Here is an 18,174-nt window from a genome sequence, read left to right on the forward strand (position 1 = left end):
CTGCTCTGTGTGGTTTATTTCCATCTCAGGGTCATTGGGCTGCCTTTTGTAGTCCCTTCTTGTCCAAATTCACCGCATGCCAACCACCCTCCTCTCCTGCCAGCCTGAGTCGTGAGCACCGGATGTGATATGGAAGAACCCTACCCAGCATACGGTCTAGGTGGGGAGAGTTTAACGCAGCGTGTAACTCGAGCTGGGTAAGGAAGCGTCCCTCGGTTGCTGCCATTAGACCGTGTGTCTTTTCTTACGAAACCCCTTCCAGGGTCAAGTGCCAGTGTCCCCAGTGTATAAATAGTTGTGAACTGGCTAGTGTGACACATAGCCTGCCATTCGTTGGATGCCACCCAGCTTTCCCTGCCTGGAGAACCATACAGAACCAGGGGCCCAGGTTACTAGGGGAGGGCCCTTGTTTACTGCCTCTTTGTTGTTGAGGAGATCTCAGGAGCTCGGCTTCCAGTAGCTGCTCAGGTTTCCTACTGCCAAAGGGAGATGCATTGAGGCTTGAGGTGGGTGGAGGTGCTCTGAGACAGAAGCCCTAGTCCTAAAACTTCAGGGATCCTTTAGAAAATAGGGGGGAGAAAAGACTCATGGGACATTCATTGGAGCACATGAAGATTGTAATTCAGCCACCATACAGTCATGACAGCTTAACCTCCGTGGTAGGTGGTGGCGATTCAGGACAAAGCTATTAGACACCAAACGTGTGGGAGGCACCTGGCCTGGGGGACACGAAGAGATCCAAGTCATCTGACCAAGTACAGTAAGTCCCCTACACACAAACGAGTTCCATTCCAAGAGTGCGTTCGTAAGTCCAATTTGTTCATAAGTCCAACAGAGTTATCCTAGGTCCCCAACTAACACAATCGGCAGTATTCCAGTACTGCACTGGAATAGGTTTATAATACTTTTCACACAAATAACACATAAAAGACAAACACAAAAAATAATGAAAACATTTTGACTCTTACAGTACATTGCCTTGAAAAGTGCAGTCGTACAGTACAACAGCTGGCATCCAGGGGCTGGCATCGAGTGAACAGGCAAGAAGAGTTACTGACTGGAGGAGGGCGAGGAGGGGGGAGGTGGTGGAGCTGAAGGATCGTCAGCAACAGGAGACGGAGGGCGAGCTGCGATGTCACTCACGCCTGACGTGGATGGAACGCACGTTCGCATCTTTGAAAGTTCACAACTTGAAGGTTCATATGTAAGGGACTTAGCAGCTATGAGGTTAGGGAAAATGGTGGGCAGTATATTCAAAGGTTCCCCAAGCTTGCCCCCTGCCCCCGATTATTCACTCAAACATGACTCTAGGTTCTGCTGGGAAGGGATTTTACTGATGTGATTAAAGTCCCAAGTCGGGTGACCTTAAAAAATGAAGATTATCCAGGTAGGTCTGACCCAATCAGGTAGGCCATTTAAAAGTAAATAATTTTATCTGGCTGCTGACAGAAGGGAAAGTTGGAGAGATCCGAAGCACAAGAAAGGATACCGTTGATGGCTTTGAAGGCCGTGAGAAATGATCTGTGAAGGTCTCCCTGAGAGTGACTCCCCCCACAAAAAAAGCCAGAATGGAAATGGGCACTTCAGTCCAACAGCTGCAAGGAACTGAACCTGCCAAGACCTTGAATGAGTTTGGAGGTGGTGTCTTCCCAAGAGCCTCGAGACAAGAGCCCAGCCCAGCCAACACTTTCAGTTTGGCCTCGTGGGACCCGGAGCAGAAAACCCAGTCAAGTCCACCCAGACTTGGACCTAAAGAACGTGAGCTAGTAAATAGGTGTTGTTTTAAGCCTCTGGGCGTGGGGTAATTTGCTACAGGGCAATAGAAACGAGCACAGGTATCAGGGGGCAGAGCATTCCCTGGGCTGTCGGGGGTTCCCAGAGGAATAGGAGAGGGTCCCTGCCCTGAGAAGCTCACATCCTGCCATCACCAGTAAATGGTTGCATGTGGATTTGAAATAGTAGAGCAGCGTTGCAGACGAGATAATTATGAATGTATTCTTGATGAGGAAAATGTGAAAAAGAAAGGCCTTCTTTCTAGAGCAAGAATTTTAGAGGGAAGGGGAAAGAGAAGCGCTTTCTGATACATTTCATCTCGTGACTTCATTTTCATGTTCATCTCCAAGCATTTGCAACAAGTCAAACGCTTGAATGTGACTCAGGCAGTGCTCCTGGGGTAGCATTAATCCGGTGCAGCTCAGACCACAGCAGCATGAGTTCAGCCAGCCGCTCCACTCAGGCCCCCAGAGGGTTTCTTTAGAATGGAGCTTTCCCACTCCGCCCGAGCATTAACTCCCCCTTCCCAAACCTGAGTGAGCTTTTACTTTTTGTGAACATGTCCCACTGAACCAGGGACTGCATTGCTAGCACACCCTGTTCTTCTGAGAGGCTCTTGGAGAGCTGCCCCCGACCTCTAAAGACAAAATGGAGACCTGTCCAGGAGCAAGGGACAGGAGGGTTGGGTGACCACGAATCTAGCAGAGTTTCTCAATCTTCCTAGGGTGAGATCCATCTCTCTCTCTGATTCCCTCTGAGATCACCTGTAAAGAGGGACCATATGTATATAGTCTATCATCCGAACCTGGACACTTTGGGAGTGAAAAGGAGCCCTACTAATAACTATGCTGGGACACTGGGCAAAAGCCAGGACGGGCAGGTGTGGTCATTCTAACCGTGCCCGCCCTGAGGGGTGCTGCTCCTTCCATAACGCCATCCAAATATAGACATAAATCCATTCCAGTGATGTCCGAGGAATGGTTGAGACAGGCTAGCATAACCTACAGGTCTCTATTAAATCAGAGGGAAAAACTGAAAAGCAGGAAACACACACACAGTTAAGAATTACAAGGAAAAAAACCTTGCGTTTTCCTAGTCTACGTTTCTGATCCTGAAGCAGCCACAGGCTGGCAACAGTCCTCTGCAGATGGCTGACCTCTTGTCCCCCTGACTGCCCATCTGCTTCCGTTTGGTGGGTGCTATCTTATTTTCTGCTGAGGGATGTGGCCTCCCAGTTCCCCTGAGCAATCGCTGCTGTGAACTAGAGCACAGACTCTAGTTCAGATCGTGACTCCCCACTCCCCAGTGATGAGACCCATCTTGGCTGAGTTATTCAGTATCTCTGGGCTTCAGTTTTCCCCATGGGAACAATACAACCTACCCCGGGGATAGCAAGGAGGGGGTGTTGTTGTGAGTTTCTGCCCAGGGTGCCAGGAATAAAGGTCTGCATTGTTTATAGAGAATTAAAAAACAATAACAAAGCCTACTAAAAGTTAATCTGATTTTTATTATCACCCTGTACCAGCAGTTCTCGGCAATATCAGTGATAAAATATTTCTCCCCTCTGAGGCTGGTGACTCCTAATGCCCTTTTTCCTTCTCCCCACTCTACCTCGGTACGCCACTCTGACCTAATTCCCGGGGTTGTGATGTAGATCAAACAAATAACGCATAGAAAATGTATAATAATATTTTATGATAATAACTGGCCCTTCGTAAAACCCTCTAAAAGTGAATCCCTTGTCTCTCCTTTTCTGTCAGAGGCCAGAGATTGTTTTATTGGTCTGGGCTATTTGGTTGCAAGTAACAGAAGTTAAAAGTGAACTACTTTAGGCATTAAAGAGGGAACTTATTGGCATCAATGATTTGAACACTGGGAAGGAACTCTTTCACTGGTTTATGTCTTCACTGCTTTCTTAGAGTCAGCTTCATTGTCTTAGATCCAATTCTCCATGAAGCTGGAATCATGGCTGCTGAAAAAGCTGCGCTCAGATTCCTAAAGAAAAAGGGGAGAGGTAGAAATGGTCACATTTTGCCTATAGAGGATTCTGATTGGCCTGGCTGGACCATGTCCTAGTCTTGGGGCCAGTCACTATAGACAGAGGAGGAGTGAGGTCCAGTGATTGGTCCAGCTTGTGTCTGGTTGCCCAGCCCTCACCCATTCACTGCGGGCACAGGGTGGATGAGGTGCTGTGATTGGCCTAGCTTGTGTCAGGTACCCAGCACTCAACCAATCGCTACATCCCAGGAGATGGGATCTTATAAGATGGCAGCTTCTTGTTTGACTTCCATTATAAAGGAATAGCACAAGGTAACCAACAAGGTCCTACTGTATAGCACAGGGAACTCTACCCAATATTCTATGATAACCTACATGAGAAAAGAATCTAAAAAAGAATGAGTATATGTATATGTATAGCTGAATCACTTTGCTCTACACCTGAAACTAACACAACAACGTGTTGTTGTGTAAATCAACTATACTTCAATAAAATTAAAATTTTTTTTTAAAAAAGGAATAACACAAGAACATTGTGGTGGGGGGAGGTTCTGGGTGGATAGAGAAGCAGTTGTCCTTAGCAACTCTACTGCCCATTCAGAGACCCCCGCTGCTGGTTTGAGAAGAAAATAGCTTGGCTACAACTTCAGAATTGTTATATTTGTACCCTTAGTTGTGTCCAGACACCTGCCAGAGATAATGAAAACTGAGGAAAATGTACCCACCCTCTGTAGTAGAAGGCCCATTCTCTCCCAGGCTCAGTAGCTGTAGCTCATGCTCTGGAGTTTGTTCTGGAACAGGCCTCGTGCACTCTGCTTAGGTTCCTCTGCTGTGGGGTATTTGTTCCTGTGTGCACAGCTGCTGGGATGGCTGGGCGCAGCCTTTTGAGAATGAGAACACATTGTCACTGGAACAGCAACCAAAGTCTCTTCTGGCCCCTGGGCTCCCATTTCAGGGGCCACACATTTTTGGAAGGACATCAAATATTGTCCATCATGGAGCCGTCGCTTTGCTTTTGTTGCTAATCATTTTCTCTTGTTTTCCTCCTTTTCAAACCAAGATAAGATGTTTCTAGTTTTCTTAAGGATTCTTTTGATGAAATAATTCTAATTTATATTTGTATTTCTGTTATAGCCTGGGGAGCTGTTTTATGAGCACAAAGCCTTCTTTTGTGATCTTATCCAAGACAAACTTCTGATTCTTCTTTTATCGAAAAGTTACTACTGACCAAAATAATACTTAAAAATCAGCTTACTGAAAACAATTATAGAAGGGCCCTCTGCCCATAGAAAAAGGTGCTCTGTTGTTGGACTCTTTATAATCATTCTTCTTCTAAAGTAAGAGTCAGCAAAATGTTTTTTGTAAAGGGCCAGATAATAAATATTTTTGGCTTTGTGAGCCATATAGTCTCTTTCACAGCTACTCAGTTCTACTGTCGTAGCATGGAGGTAGCCATGGGCAGTGCATAAGTGAATGGCCATGGCTGTGTTCCAATAAATATTTAAAAACCAGAGAGCGAGCCAGCTTTGGGTCATAGGTCAGAGTTTGCCAGCTCCTGTTCTGAAGCATCTTATGCTTTTTCACTGTCTTTTAAAAATTATAGTTAAAATCCGGGATGTGTCATAATTCTTCTTTCCATTTCATGGAGCAGAAACACGGAATATTGATCAATGTGTTAACTGCAGGGTTCACTAAGACCTGGTATTAAGAGCCTTAAGAAAATTTTTTTCATTTGATGCAGTAATTCCGTTTTCAGGAAACTGTCCTAAGCTGATATGGCTATTTTTTTCTCTGTAGTTATTTACCACAGCATTATTTGCCATATGAAAAACCTGGGAACAACTTAAGGTCCATGGTAAATTGTCTACTCAAAATAATATCACAGAGCCTTTCAAATAATATTTATGATTAAATCCTTATGAGTTTATGTTGTAATATAAAGTGGAAAAATATATACCATGAAACCTCATTTAATTAAAAGAAAAGAGCAGGCATGCATAGAAAAAGATTGACAGGAAATACACCTAAGTATTCATCGTTTTTTCTCTAGAGAGGAAGATTATCTGAGTTTTTTTACTGCGTGTGTGTGTGTGTGTGTGTGTTTGATTTTTCTAAAAAGACCACTTTAGTTCTAAAATTTTAAAGAAGTATTTTAAGGACAAAAGTAGTTCTTCAACCTTTTAGCCTGAGACAGAGTAGTATGCATTATTCTAGAATCTTCCTTAGAGAAGCTAAGAGGCAGGGGCTGGGTTGACTCTAGGAGAGCCTCTCAGACCTGTGCTCTGTAGTCCAGGACAGTCATCTTAGGGCTCACAAAGTGGCTGCCTGGAGCCTGCCAGTCATTTATACGCTAATTCTCGAAGGGGGTTATTGAGCTCTTGTGTGTATGTCTTCGAATCCCCACAGAACCTTCAAAGTAGGCAGGTCTGACCCTGCTTTCTAGTTAAAGGGACTGAGACAGAGAGAAAGGAAGTGACCTGCTCCTCTCCCACAACTGCACCTGCAGGATCTGTGTCTCCCATCCTTGCCAGCCTTTCTCTTTGAAACAGCTTACTTAAGGTTTGGGATGTGTCATTAACTCGCTGCTGGTTCTCCTTTGTACATCAAATTCAGAAAAAATATCTGCTTCCACAGCTGCTGGTCGCGTTGGAAGATTTCTGGGGCTTCTTCGGAAAAGTGGGCCATTGTGTAACCTGAGACCTGCCTGCTCTGGTGACCGGCTGGGTGCCAGTGCTCAGAGAGAAGCTCATGGCTTCTGTACTGAAAGAAGGAAGAGCTGATGGGTTGGGAGGCTTCGGGCACTGGACTGGCTGAATTCAAAGAACTGGTGAAGTGGGAGGGCCAGAGTGAAAGGACTAGCGGGTGTGAAATTTGTGGTCCAGAATGGGATGTTTGAATGTAAAATCTCCAAGGGAGCAGTTGTAGATGCCTGTGAGTTCCGGAATACGGTGGTGGGCGTGGAGTCTGCCCTGGAGTGGGGGGAACATGCTCAGAGCTGAGGAGGGCAAGTACTGAGGCAGGGTTGTTAGGCGAGTCCTCCACATGGATGCTGAATCCGTCCACGGTGACAGCAGGTCTTGGGGTGAAGAGGACTATGAGTGATGTGCTAACATCTAAAAATGAAAGAGGGGTGGGCCTCCCCGGTGGCGCAGTGGTTGAGAGTCCGCCTGACGATGCAGGGGACACGGGTTCGTGCCCCGGTCCGGGAAGATCCCACATGCCGCGGAGCGGCTGGGCCCGTGAGCCATGGCCGCTGAGCCTGCGCGTCCGGAGCCTGTGCTCCGCAACGGGAGAGGCCACAGCAGTGAGAGGCCCGCATACCGCAAAAAAATAAAAATAAAAATGAAAGAGGAGCTGTGACCCGGAGGCTTGAAGAGTACAGAGGACGGGGGAGAGGGATAGTCAGGGAGTGTGGGACTGCCATGTGCACACTGCTATATGTAAAATGGACAACCAGTAAGAGCCTACTGCATAGCACAGGGAACTCTGCTCGATATTCTGTAACAACCTAAATGGGAAAAGAATTTGAAAAACAATAGATACATGTATATGTAGAACGGAATCACTTTGCTGTACACCTGAAACTAACACAACATTGTTAATCAACTATACTCCAATATAAAATAAAAAGTTTTTCTAAAAATACTGTAAAAAAAAAAAAAAAAAAGAGGGCTTGCAGGTGAACGAGGCTGACATTGTGAGTCTGGAAGGAGCCTGGGGTCCTATGAGAGGAGTGCTGGTTTGGAAGGGCTCTGGGGGCCCAGGAAGATGGCAGACCTACCTCTGACCCCGTAGCATATGGGATGTGAGAGAACAAGTCTCTTCTCCAGAAGAAATGCTGCCAGGAAAGCAAGCAGGTCAGGCTGGACTGTTAAGTCAGGGGGGCTGGGGAAAGGCCCTCAGCTTCTGAAAGGAGCTGAGGATATGGGAGTTTGTTTATTTCAGAGCACGTGTTCCAGAGGGCACCTGGAGGAGATGAGGAAGGAGGGGAACGGGGGGCTTGGATCGTCATGGTTGAAGAGGACAGAGAGTCGAGAGAGGTGACCAGGGTCGCCGGGAGTTTAGGCACCGGCCAAAGGAAAGCAGGATGGGATTCACGGTGAGACCAGCCAGTGACGGGATTACAGAGGAGCGAGTCCTCCTGACCCAGTGGATGAGGTTGGGGGTCAGGGGAGATTCTGGAAGGGGTCAGCTTTGGCCTGGTTGATTGTGTTTCTAGGGACACACTGGGAACCAGGCCTAGAAATCCAGACCCATGGTTCTAAGCAGACCAAGGTTTCTGTGGGTAAGGAAAGAAGGTTAACAGCAGTATAAATAGCAGCTGTGTCTCCATGCTTGCTCCTCTTCTGGGGAGCCCCGTTGTAAGTAAACTCGACACCCAGTTGCCATGGGATGGAGCTTGATTCTCAGTCCATTACACTGGGACTCGCTGCCCAGAGCCGGGGGTTGGCCCCCTACCTTCATACATCTCCCCTGCTCTTACATTTGTCAAAAATCCAATTTCCATAAGCCTTTCAGGAACACACCTACTGCATAAAGTAGGCATGCTTTCCATTCCCAAGGAGCCTGGAAAGGGCTTTCGTTGTGCCTGAGGAAATTGGAGAAGCCCACGGAGAAATAAACGCTGAAGCTGTTGCCCCTCAGGGTCAGGACAGCAGACCATGGAAATGTGTTTTTTCATTTCCTCATGTTCCAGGGCTCATGTGCTTCGCAGCTGTGATTTATTTTCACAGCACACTCTGGAATTTGACAGACTCTCATGCTGGCCCGCTTCACAGCTGAAACCATTTGCCATTTGGTAGATGATGAAGCAAGTGACAATTTCCACTAAAACAGCCCTGAAAAGAAGACGTCTGTGAGTGAGACAGACAGGTGTCAAATGCCGGCAGACGCCCCGGGGCCGCCTCCGTGCGGGATGGTGCCAGAGCTCCCAGCAGACAGAGAGCCGGGCTGATGGGCTTGAACTCTGGGGTGCACCTCCTTCTTAAAGATGCGTGGCTCTGTAGTGGGCATGATGGTGATTACCGGTGTTTGGAGGGCCGCTCACCCCGCACCCTACAGAGCCCTGGTCCACGGGGGGGAGCTGGGGAGCGAAGGCTGCAGTGTCGCAGCTGCTGCTGCAGGTGCTGGGGAAAGAGAGTTGACGCCCCTTCGGAAACCCTGCGCGCTGCCCCTGCTCCCTCCCCTCCGCTTGAAGCAGTGGGACTCACTTGGGTGGGGGGGTGCCTTCTTCAAGGACCTTTTGATTTCAAGTGATAGAAACCCATTCAACTACTTGCAAAGGCGTGGCTCTCTGACCACTTTCTTACTCTGACTTTATTTTGTTCCTAGCACTTATTTCCTCCTGACGCACTCTCTCTCCTCCTCTCCCCTCCCTTCCCTCCTACCCCTTCTGTTCTGGTTTTTGCTGTCTATTCACGCACTGGAATATAATGGCCTTTGCCTGTTTAGCTTTTTGTGCTTATATTGGTGCCTACATATTGTAGGTGTTTAATAAATATGTATTAAATGATGGCAAGATGACACCTTGGGTAGATTGTGACAATAAATAGGAGTTAGTCAGGCAAAGGGAAGGGAGGTTCCCAAGGCAGCTGCAGGGAAGGCCCAGAGCTGAGAGGTGAGAGCAGCCCTTGGGGACCCATGATGAGTCATCGTATGCCAGGGAGGGAGCTGAGCGGTGGTGGGTGACTGGTCAGCAGGAGGGGGTGACAGGTAGAGTGAGGTGAGCAGAGACCAGATCTTGGGGGACCTTTTAATGCCATGCGGCATGCCCGATCAGAGATTGAACCCACGCCCCCCTGCAGTGGAAGCGCAGAGTCTTAACCACTGGACCGCCAGGGAAGTCCCATTGGGGGAACTTTGATACTGGGCTGCAGGACTTGGATCTTATTGGGAATCCATCGTGGGGAGCATGAAGGGTTTTCAAGGAGGAGTGTGACAGGATCATTTGTTTGAAGTCTGCTGGGAAACTGACACTTATTGCTTTCCTTCTGTGTGCAGATCACTTGTGTATGTGTTGTATCACAATGATCCTGAAAGTGCGATCCTACTCCTCCATTTAGCAGGAATAAAACTGTGGACTAGAGAAGCTAAGCGCTGGGGGTCACACAAGGCATAGAGCCACTGTCATTTTTGTGTTTTAAGTAAAGACTTCCGGTAGCCGTGCAGAAGCCTGATTGAAGGGGGCAAGGCTTTGCAGCACTCCATCCAGGGGAACAGCGAGGGCAGATCTAAGTAGTAGCAATGCAGATGGACGTGCATAGACCAAGGTGTACAGGAGGGAGAGTTGACAGAATGTTAGTAATTGACCAGATGTTGGAGTGAGTTTTTCATATTCACTATTTAATAAGCAGTTATAGAGCACTTTCTGTGAGCCATGCTCACTTTATAGTATTAACCCATTTAATCCTCGCAACAAAGTGCTATTATTATCCTCGTTTTACAGACGAAGAAGCTGAAGCACAGAGATGTTAGGTAACTTGCCCAGGGTCAGACGAAGAAGCTGAAGCACAGAGATGTTAGGTAACTTGCCCAGGGTCACACAGTAAGTGAAGGAGGCAGGATTAAAAGCTAGGTCCACGCTCTTAGCTATTAGATTTCTAGATTGAGCAGCTGAGTAGTGGTAGTGCCAACGACCAAGGCAGGGAACTATGGAAAAGGCAGCTCTGGACGCTTCGGACAGGAGGACGGATTTGGTTTTGGACCTGTGGAGTATAAGGTGTCTGAGATGCCTAAGAGACAGTTGGACACAGAGGAGCTTCCCAGAGGTCTGGCTGGAGATGACATCTTGGTGTCATCGGCATGTAGGGAGTAGGGGAGCCAAAACATTATTAGAGGGTCCTGGGGAGAGTGAGAGAGAAAAAGACCAACCCCCACACACCCCAGGAGTGCCAGGCTGGGCTGAGGAGGAAGATCCACCACAAGGGCTGAGAACCAGCAAAGGAGAAACAGGAGAAAGTGGTGTCCTGGGGTAAGAATGTTCCAAGGAGGAGGAACTGGTCAAGGTCAGGGATGAAAGCAGGAGCGACTGAATAGTGTGTATTGAATGTAGCAACAAACAGGGACCCTGTGGTCTAGGCTGCAGCAGCCTTGTGAGCTTTAGAGAAGGCAGAGCGCAGGGGCCAAGCCATCAGGAGGAGCCGGGCCGGTTACAGTGCACGTGGACAGGACGCTCTGACTGCGGGGGTTAGGGGGAGGATGGGAACTTCAGAAGTTGGGGGACAGGACGGGAACTTCCAAGAAGGTTTTTTTATTTGTTCCCCACCCCACCCTGAGACACCCATGATGAAAGATACTTGATGATGTTTGAATACTGGAAGGAGCGGGTGGTAGGGAGGGGAGAAGTTAGAAATAACTGGGTTGGAGGGCTCTGGCTGATGGAACAAAGCCCATTGTGGGTGGGGAGGACGCACTGAGATTCAGCATTTCTTCCTCTGAGATGAGAGCACAGCAGGTGATGGGTGCAGATGCGTGTGTGTTTTAACGTAGGGACAGGGAAACAAGGAGGTAACAATCCATTTATACTAGCATGTTACTTAATGCCAATTGTGCTGAAAAGTCCTCTTATGGATGGGTAAAAACAACTCAGTTCAACTGGCAAGCATATACAGTCGAGCCTCAGTATCCATGCAGATTAGTTCCAGTACCCGCCACAGATACCAAAGTCCACGGATGCTCAAGTCTCTTATAACAGTGTAATATTTGCATGTGGGATCTTAGTTCCCCGACCAGGGATTGAACCCACATCTCCTGCATTGGAAGCGTGGGGTCCTAACCACTGGACTGCCAGGGAAGTCCCCCTCCTGTATACTTTAAATCGTCTCTAGATTACTTGTAACACCTATATGTAATAACAATATAAATGCTATGTAAATAGTTAATTCAAGTTTCGCTTTTTGGAAATTTCTGGAATTTTTTTCCCCCAATATTTCCCATCCATGGTTGATTGAATCTGGGAATACAGAACCCATGAAATACGGAGGGCTGACTGTACACTGAATCAGACACCATCAGTGGTGCTAGGACACAACATTTTAAACTTGATTCCTTTCTTCGGGGTACAGAGCTCAAGGTCAAGGAAAATGGACATGTAATTAAATCATTACAATACAATGTGGAAAGTGTTATAAATGTCTGTTTCTTCCACCAGACATGGTGGTAGACATGATCTTGTGCATATTTGCATCCCCTGAGCCTCACAAGATGCCTGTCTCATGAAAAGCATTTGATAAATACTGAAGGAAGGAATGAGGGAGGAAGGGAGAAGAAGGAAGAAAAGGACATGAAGCTCTGCCTGAAGAACTTAGAAAACATTTCCCAGAGGTTGTGACATGTGAACTGGTGCTGAAGGATGAGTAGCAGTTCACCAGGATGACAGTTCATGTGGAACAGAGAGAGAATTTCTGGCAGAAAGGACCATATCTGCAAACGTGTGAGGGCACAAGGCACTTACAGAGATGCCTTCCTGGTGAGTGCTTTGATGAGGCCACGGTCCAGAGCTGCTCTCTGTACTGCAGGGAAGCCTCTAACCACATATGGTTACTAAGCACCCGAAACGGGGCCAGTCGGAATTGAGATACGCTCTACATGTAAAATACACACCAATTTCAAAGACTTAGTATGAGAAAATGTGAAATATCCCATTAGTAATTTTTGCAGGGATTACATGTTGAAAGGATAATGTTTTGGATATATTATTAAAAGTAATTTTACCTGCTTCTTTTAACTTTTTAAAAATGTTCCTGCTAGAACATTTAAAATTACATAGATGGCTCTTAGTATGTTTCTCTTGGACAGTATGTTCTTCTTGGACAGGGTACTAGGAAATGTAGGGGAAATGAGGTTGAGTGGCAGGCAGGGGCCAAATCATGAACGACTCTGTAAGGACCTCCTGTAAGCAATGCAGTTTTTCTTTAATTTTTATTTTATATTGGAGTATAGTTGATTTACAATGTTGTGTTAGTTTCAGGTGTACAGCAAAGTGATTCAGTTATACATATACATATATCTATTCTTTTTCAGATTCTTTTCCCGTATAGGTTATTACAAGAGTATTGAGTAGAGTTCTCTGTGCTATACACACTCCTATATATAAAATAATCAACAGGGACCTACCATATAGCAATGCAGTTTTAAGCCAAGGCGGGCACAGTCAGTTGCGTGTTGTCTAGACAGCTGTCAGCCGTGTGAAAGGTGGACCGAGGAGAGAGGATGCTGGGGGTTGGAAGTGAGTGAGTCTCCCTCGAGGAATGATGAGCCAGACGAGATGGACCGACTGAGTGTGCGGGAGGCAAGGGAGAGGAAGGTAAGATGACATCTAGAATTCTGGCTTCGATTGCTGTTGGGTGGAGTTGCTTTTGCGGGTATCTGGGGAGAAGTGAGTGATGCTGCCTTCGAGGTATACAGTCAGCTGCTGGTGGTTTAGATCTTGGTGCTGGAGGTGTAGACGTAGGGTCATTAGGATAGAGGTGATCATCAAAACCTCGGAGTGGATAAAATTGCCTAGGGGATGCGTAGAACAAGAAGAGAAGATGGCTGAGGTTGGAGCCCTTGGGGGATGAAGGGGCAGACACGAGGAGAGTGGAGAGTGCTTGTCAGAAGCCAAGGGGAGGGGGGGTTTTTGAGAACCATTGTGCCGTTGAGTAAAGTTCTGCAAAGCGGTCAGATAAGTCAAAGAGAGAACGCGTTTTGGATTTAGCAATAAGAAAGTTGTTGGTGATCTTGGTGAATGCCGTTTCCATGAAGTAGTGGGGGAGAAAGCCGAATTGGAGGGACTGGTGGTGATGGAATTGAACAATGCAGAGACAGCAAGCGTGGACCGCTCTTTGAAGAAAACAAGGCATTTGAATTGTGTGGATTTCATTGCTTGAAGAATGTTGGGAATTCCAAGAAACAAACGATTTGCGATTTGCTTTGCCCCGTGTTTGCATTTGCAGAGCTCTCCCTGCACCTGCACCAGCCCCCCCGCAATCAAAGGCAGAGACTTATGCAAATGTCCTTTTCTCTCTCTCTCTCAGGCCGGATCTTGGACCTGAAGACTGGGACGGTCAAGAAAGAAGGGCAGCAGTCATCCATGAGGATGTGCATGGGCTCCCGGAGGTCCTTCATCTGCAGGATGAGGTCTGTTTGGGGGAACAGTGGGCTGGGCTCTGATGGGGTTGCTCCCTTCTCGCCTCCGCTGAGAGTCCTGATGGGCTGTAAGATCACACCTTCACTCTGGTGATGTCATCTCCTGACTGCAGCCTGTAAGCCTCCTCCTTCTTGGTCTGTCTCACCTGTAAATGGAGAAGATAAGTCGGCAGTTGGACATATAATTCAGGAATTCACGGGAGAGTTTGGGGCTGAAGACATAGAGTCAGGGATTGACGACAGTGAGGTGTATCTAAAGCCCCGAGACCGCATGAGATCACCTGGGAAATGAGTGTTGCTGGAGAAGAGGTCAGAGCTCTGAGCTCAGGCCACCCCTGCACCAGGGAGGCAAGGAAGAACCGGCAGAGACTGAGAAGGAGCGGCTGGGCAGATGGCAGGGAGCAAGAGAGGGAGACGGAAGTTTCCAGGAGGAAGGCGTGGTCCACTGCCAGATGCTGCTGCTGATTCCCAGATACGAGGACTGAGGATCCGTCACTGGACCCCAGAGGGAGACGCAGCAGCAGCTGGAGCTGCAGGCAGGTGAGCGAGGCGGGCGTCCTCCTCTCCTCCAGGAAAGAAGTCGGTCCCCGCTGGCCCGGGCACGTGGTCTCCCAGGCTCTTCTTGAGCACTTTCTCCGACAAGTCCACCCAAGTCCACACGGATCCTGATTCAGCTCCAGCGCCTCCTGCCCTCTCCGACCTCCTCCCCGCCCCCGCCAAGCTTCCCGATGCTCCGATCTCAGGGCCGGGCACAGTGGAGCCACTCACTCCCGTCACCTTCCTCCAGCGGTTTGCTTCTGGGACGGGGACTTACCACTTGAGCATCTGTTGGGAACTATGAAGTTACAGACAATCGATGTTTAAAATAAGTCTATATTTTCACTAATTCAGAGTCACCTTTTAAAGCAACTCTACTTCTTAAACAAAAACTTCTAATCTACAGGCTAGGCCATCTCAGATCACAGGTTGCCTGTGTTGAGGGGAGACCTGCCTCTCTCACCTCTAGCTGAGTCCTGAGAACCAGGACTGAGTATGGCTGTCCTTTCCTCCCGGTCGGCTCCTCTCCAGGCTGAGCATTTGGAATGCTTCCAGAAGACACGGATGGAATCCCCTTCACCGCCTGCCTCAGGTCGTAAGGCGGTGTTGGAGTGACAATACACGAGCATCTCCTTGTGATTTAGCACTGAGTCTGCGCAGACTGCCTTCCCTCTGTTCAGCCTACAGGGGCAAGCTGGGGGGCTCGACTCACATGCATTTGTGTCCACCCAGGGACAGAATGCCATCAGTTAATGTAGTCCAACACAGCAAGGGCTTTCCGCAGTGCTTTGGCCAATAGGGTAAATGCCCATCCTAGCTTGAGGGACATTCAGTCTGGCACCAGCAATGTGAATTCTTAATTGCACCATCTAAGCAGTTGCCTTGTGAATGAATTTATTGGAAGCATCAAGTTCACCATTCCTGAGTAGCCTCCAATGCCATTATCACTCCCCTATCGACCAGATTCAGGTGGTCCGCTCCCTGCCCTGGTGCCTCTCAAGACGTGCTCTAGGTAGCTTTTCCCAGTGCCGGACCCACTCTACCTGGATTTACCTGTAAGGTGAGCAGCACTGCCATCTGCTGAGAGCATGGCCTTCCCCTCCAAATAAAGCAGCTTAGTTTCAGGAAGACACTGGGCATCCCCAGGCAGCAATGTCTTAGATTGACGCTGCTGTGACAATACGCTTGTGCTGGCAGCCATCCCAGGTCTCAGAGTATATAATGGACTCTTATCTTTGTTGCATTGAATACTGAGGCATCCAGGGCATTACCTGCTATGTAGTTGGGAAGGGGAAGCGCATGTAAAGAGTGGACGTCCTGAGAGCACAGGTTAGAGGTTGGCCACAGTGCAGGCTTTGACATGCAGAGCCTGGATGCTGAGAGAGTTATGGAGAAGGCAGAAAAGGTGCTACCAGAGTGGGCAGTGAGACGCCTCACGTCCCCTGCCTCCCAGAGGAGGACCCCAGAAAGCCCTGATTCCAGACTCATCCGTCCCTGTCCCCACTCTGTCCTTTGCCATCCGCAGGCTTGCAGCTGTCTGCTTCTTCCTAGTGCCAGAACATTGCAGGAGAGGAGGCGGTTTCCACACTGTGAAGCTAAAGCCTGAGAAGATGCTTCTGTTCATCAATTGGCAACATCTGTTTTGAGTTGATGCCTCTGCTCGGGCCTGGAGAGACACTGTTGCTGTCATCACCCCCTTCCCTTGTTTCCTGAAAGCCACCAAGTTACACTGAAATGATCTGCAGGACGGAGCATGGCCAGGATCCTCCTAGTGTCTTTCTGGATGTCTGCGGCTCCTGGCCTGGGCCCTGAGACAATTTCCGTGAGCAGTGCAGAATGGCTCACATGCCCCTTGCCTTCAGTGACAATCAAAATTCACAGGCATGCAACCCTGCTTCTGCACTTTGGGAAGAACTTGGCTACAGGGTGCTCGCATTAGATAAGGCCCATATACTTGCCTGCAGCACTATGTGCTTTATAAACTTGCCTAGGTCTTCACTCACTCTAATATATTTATCAAATCTTAGGTGTGGAAATGCTCCTTTGGACCACCTTCCTCTAAACAGAATAACCACCATGAGGAAAAGGTTCAGGTCAGTAAGCCTTTCTTTTTTTTCTTTGCGGTACGCGGGCCTCTCACTGCTGTGGCCTCTCCCGTTGCGGAGCACAGGCTCCGGACGCGCAGGCTCAGCGGCCATGGCTCACGGGCCCAACTGCTCCGCGGCATGTGGGATCCTCCCAGACCGGGGCACGAACCCGTGTCCCCTGCATCGGCAGGCGGACTCTCAACCACTGCGCCACCAGGGAAGCCCCCCAGTAAGCCTTTCTGATGTATGTTTTGGGGCTATGCTGGTAGATAGCTTCAATGCACTAAGCTAAGGAGTAGCTGAACTTGAAGACGGGGCTTAGCCTTGGAGAGCACCAAGAGACCCGCACATCAGGGTTGCAGTGGTTGAGATAAGAAAGGGAGTTGGGTGGATTTATTTTGCGCATTCAGACCATGTAGGAGGAGGGAAAACAGGATGGTGGGAAGTCAAGATTGAAAAAAACAAGGCCAACAGGAGAACCCAGTAACTTAGATACCAAAAGAGTCATGGACATCCTTGCCTCACCCTCAGGTGTCGAAAGCAAGCTCACAGAAGTTCTTTCTCTAGGAATGGCCTTGGCCCTGTGAAAGAAGGAGAAGCCCAGTATGCTGTGGTCCACTGCACAGGCTACATCAAGGCTTGGCCTCCAGCAGGTAAACAGAACCTGCATATTCATTCCCAGGGGATTTCATGTTATTTCACCTCACCATGGTATCCTGTTAGAAATGCATTCTTTTTTTTTTAATATCTTTATTGGAGTATAATTGCTTTACAGTGTTGTGTTAGTTTCTGCTGTATAACAAAGTGAATCAGCTATATGCATACATATATTCCCACATCCCCTCCCTCTTGCATCTCCCTCCCACCCTCCTTATCCCACCCCTCTAGGTGGTCGCAAAGCACCAAGCTGATCTCCCTGTGCCACGCAGTTGCTTCCCACTAGCTATCTATTTTACATTTTTGGTAGTGTATATATGTCATTGCTACTCTTTCACTTTGTCCCAGTTTACCCTTCCCCCACCACGTGTCCTCAAATCCATTCTCTACGTCTGTGTCTTTATTCCCATCCTGCCCCTAGGTTCCTCAGAACCATTTTTTTTTTTTAGATTGCATATATGTGTGTTAGCATTTGTTTTTCTCTTTCTGACTTACTTCACTCTGTATGACATACTCTAGGTCCAACCACCTAACTACAAATAACTCAATTTCATTTCTTTTTATGGCTGAGTAATATTCCACTGCATATATGTGCCACATCTTCTTTATCCATTCATCTGTCAATGGACACTTAGGTTGCTTCCATGTCCTGGCTATTGTAAATAGTGCTGCAGTAAACACTGTGGTACGTGACTCTTTTTGGGTTTTTTTGTTTTTTTTAAAAAAATGTTTATTTATTTATGTATTTGTTTTCTTATTAGTCATCCATTTTATACACATCAGTGTATATATGTCAATCCCAATCTCCCAATTCATCACACCGCCACCCCCACCCCCTGCCACTTTCCCCTCTTTGTGTCCATACGTTTTTTTCTCTACTTCTGTGTCTCAATTTCTGCTCTGCAAACTAGTTCATCAGTTCCATTTTCTAGGTTCCACATATATGCATTAATATACGATATTTGTTTTTCTCTTTCTGACTTACTTCACTCTG

At 47.8% G+C, this 18,174-nt stretch overlaps 1 protein-coding gene across 2 annotated transcripts in view; it reads left to right on the forward strand.

Moving 5' to 3' along the window:
• ARNT2 (aryl hydrocarbon receptor nuclear translocator 2) overlaps positions 1–18,174 on the forward strand; it is a 195,438-nt gene that overhangs the window by 94,067 nt on the left and 83,197 nt on the right. For both annotated transcript variants that reach the window (XM_024129735.3, XM_055087888.1), the window contains exons 6-8: positions 13,788–13,890; positions 16,464–16,529; positions 17,091–17,176. In XM_024129735.3, the coding sequence (XP_023985503.2) occupies positions 13,788–13,890; positions 16,464–16,529; positions 17,091–17,176 (255 nt within the window). The remainder of the gene's footprint in view (positions 1–13,787; positions 13,891–16,463; positions 16,530–17,090; positions 17,177–18,174) is intronic.

Source organism: Physeter macrocephalus, chromosome 11, assembly GCF_002837175.3.
Source record: "Physeter macrocephalus isolate SW-GA chromosome 11, ASM283717v5, whole genome shotgun sequence".
Classification (NCBI taxonomy): Eukaryota; Metazoa; Chordata; class Mammalia; order Artiodactyla; family Physeteridae; genus Physeter; species Physeter macrocephalus.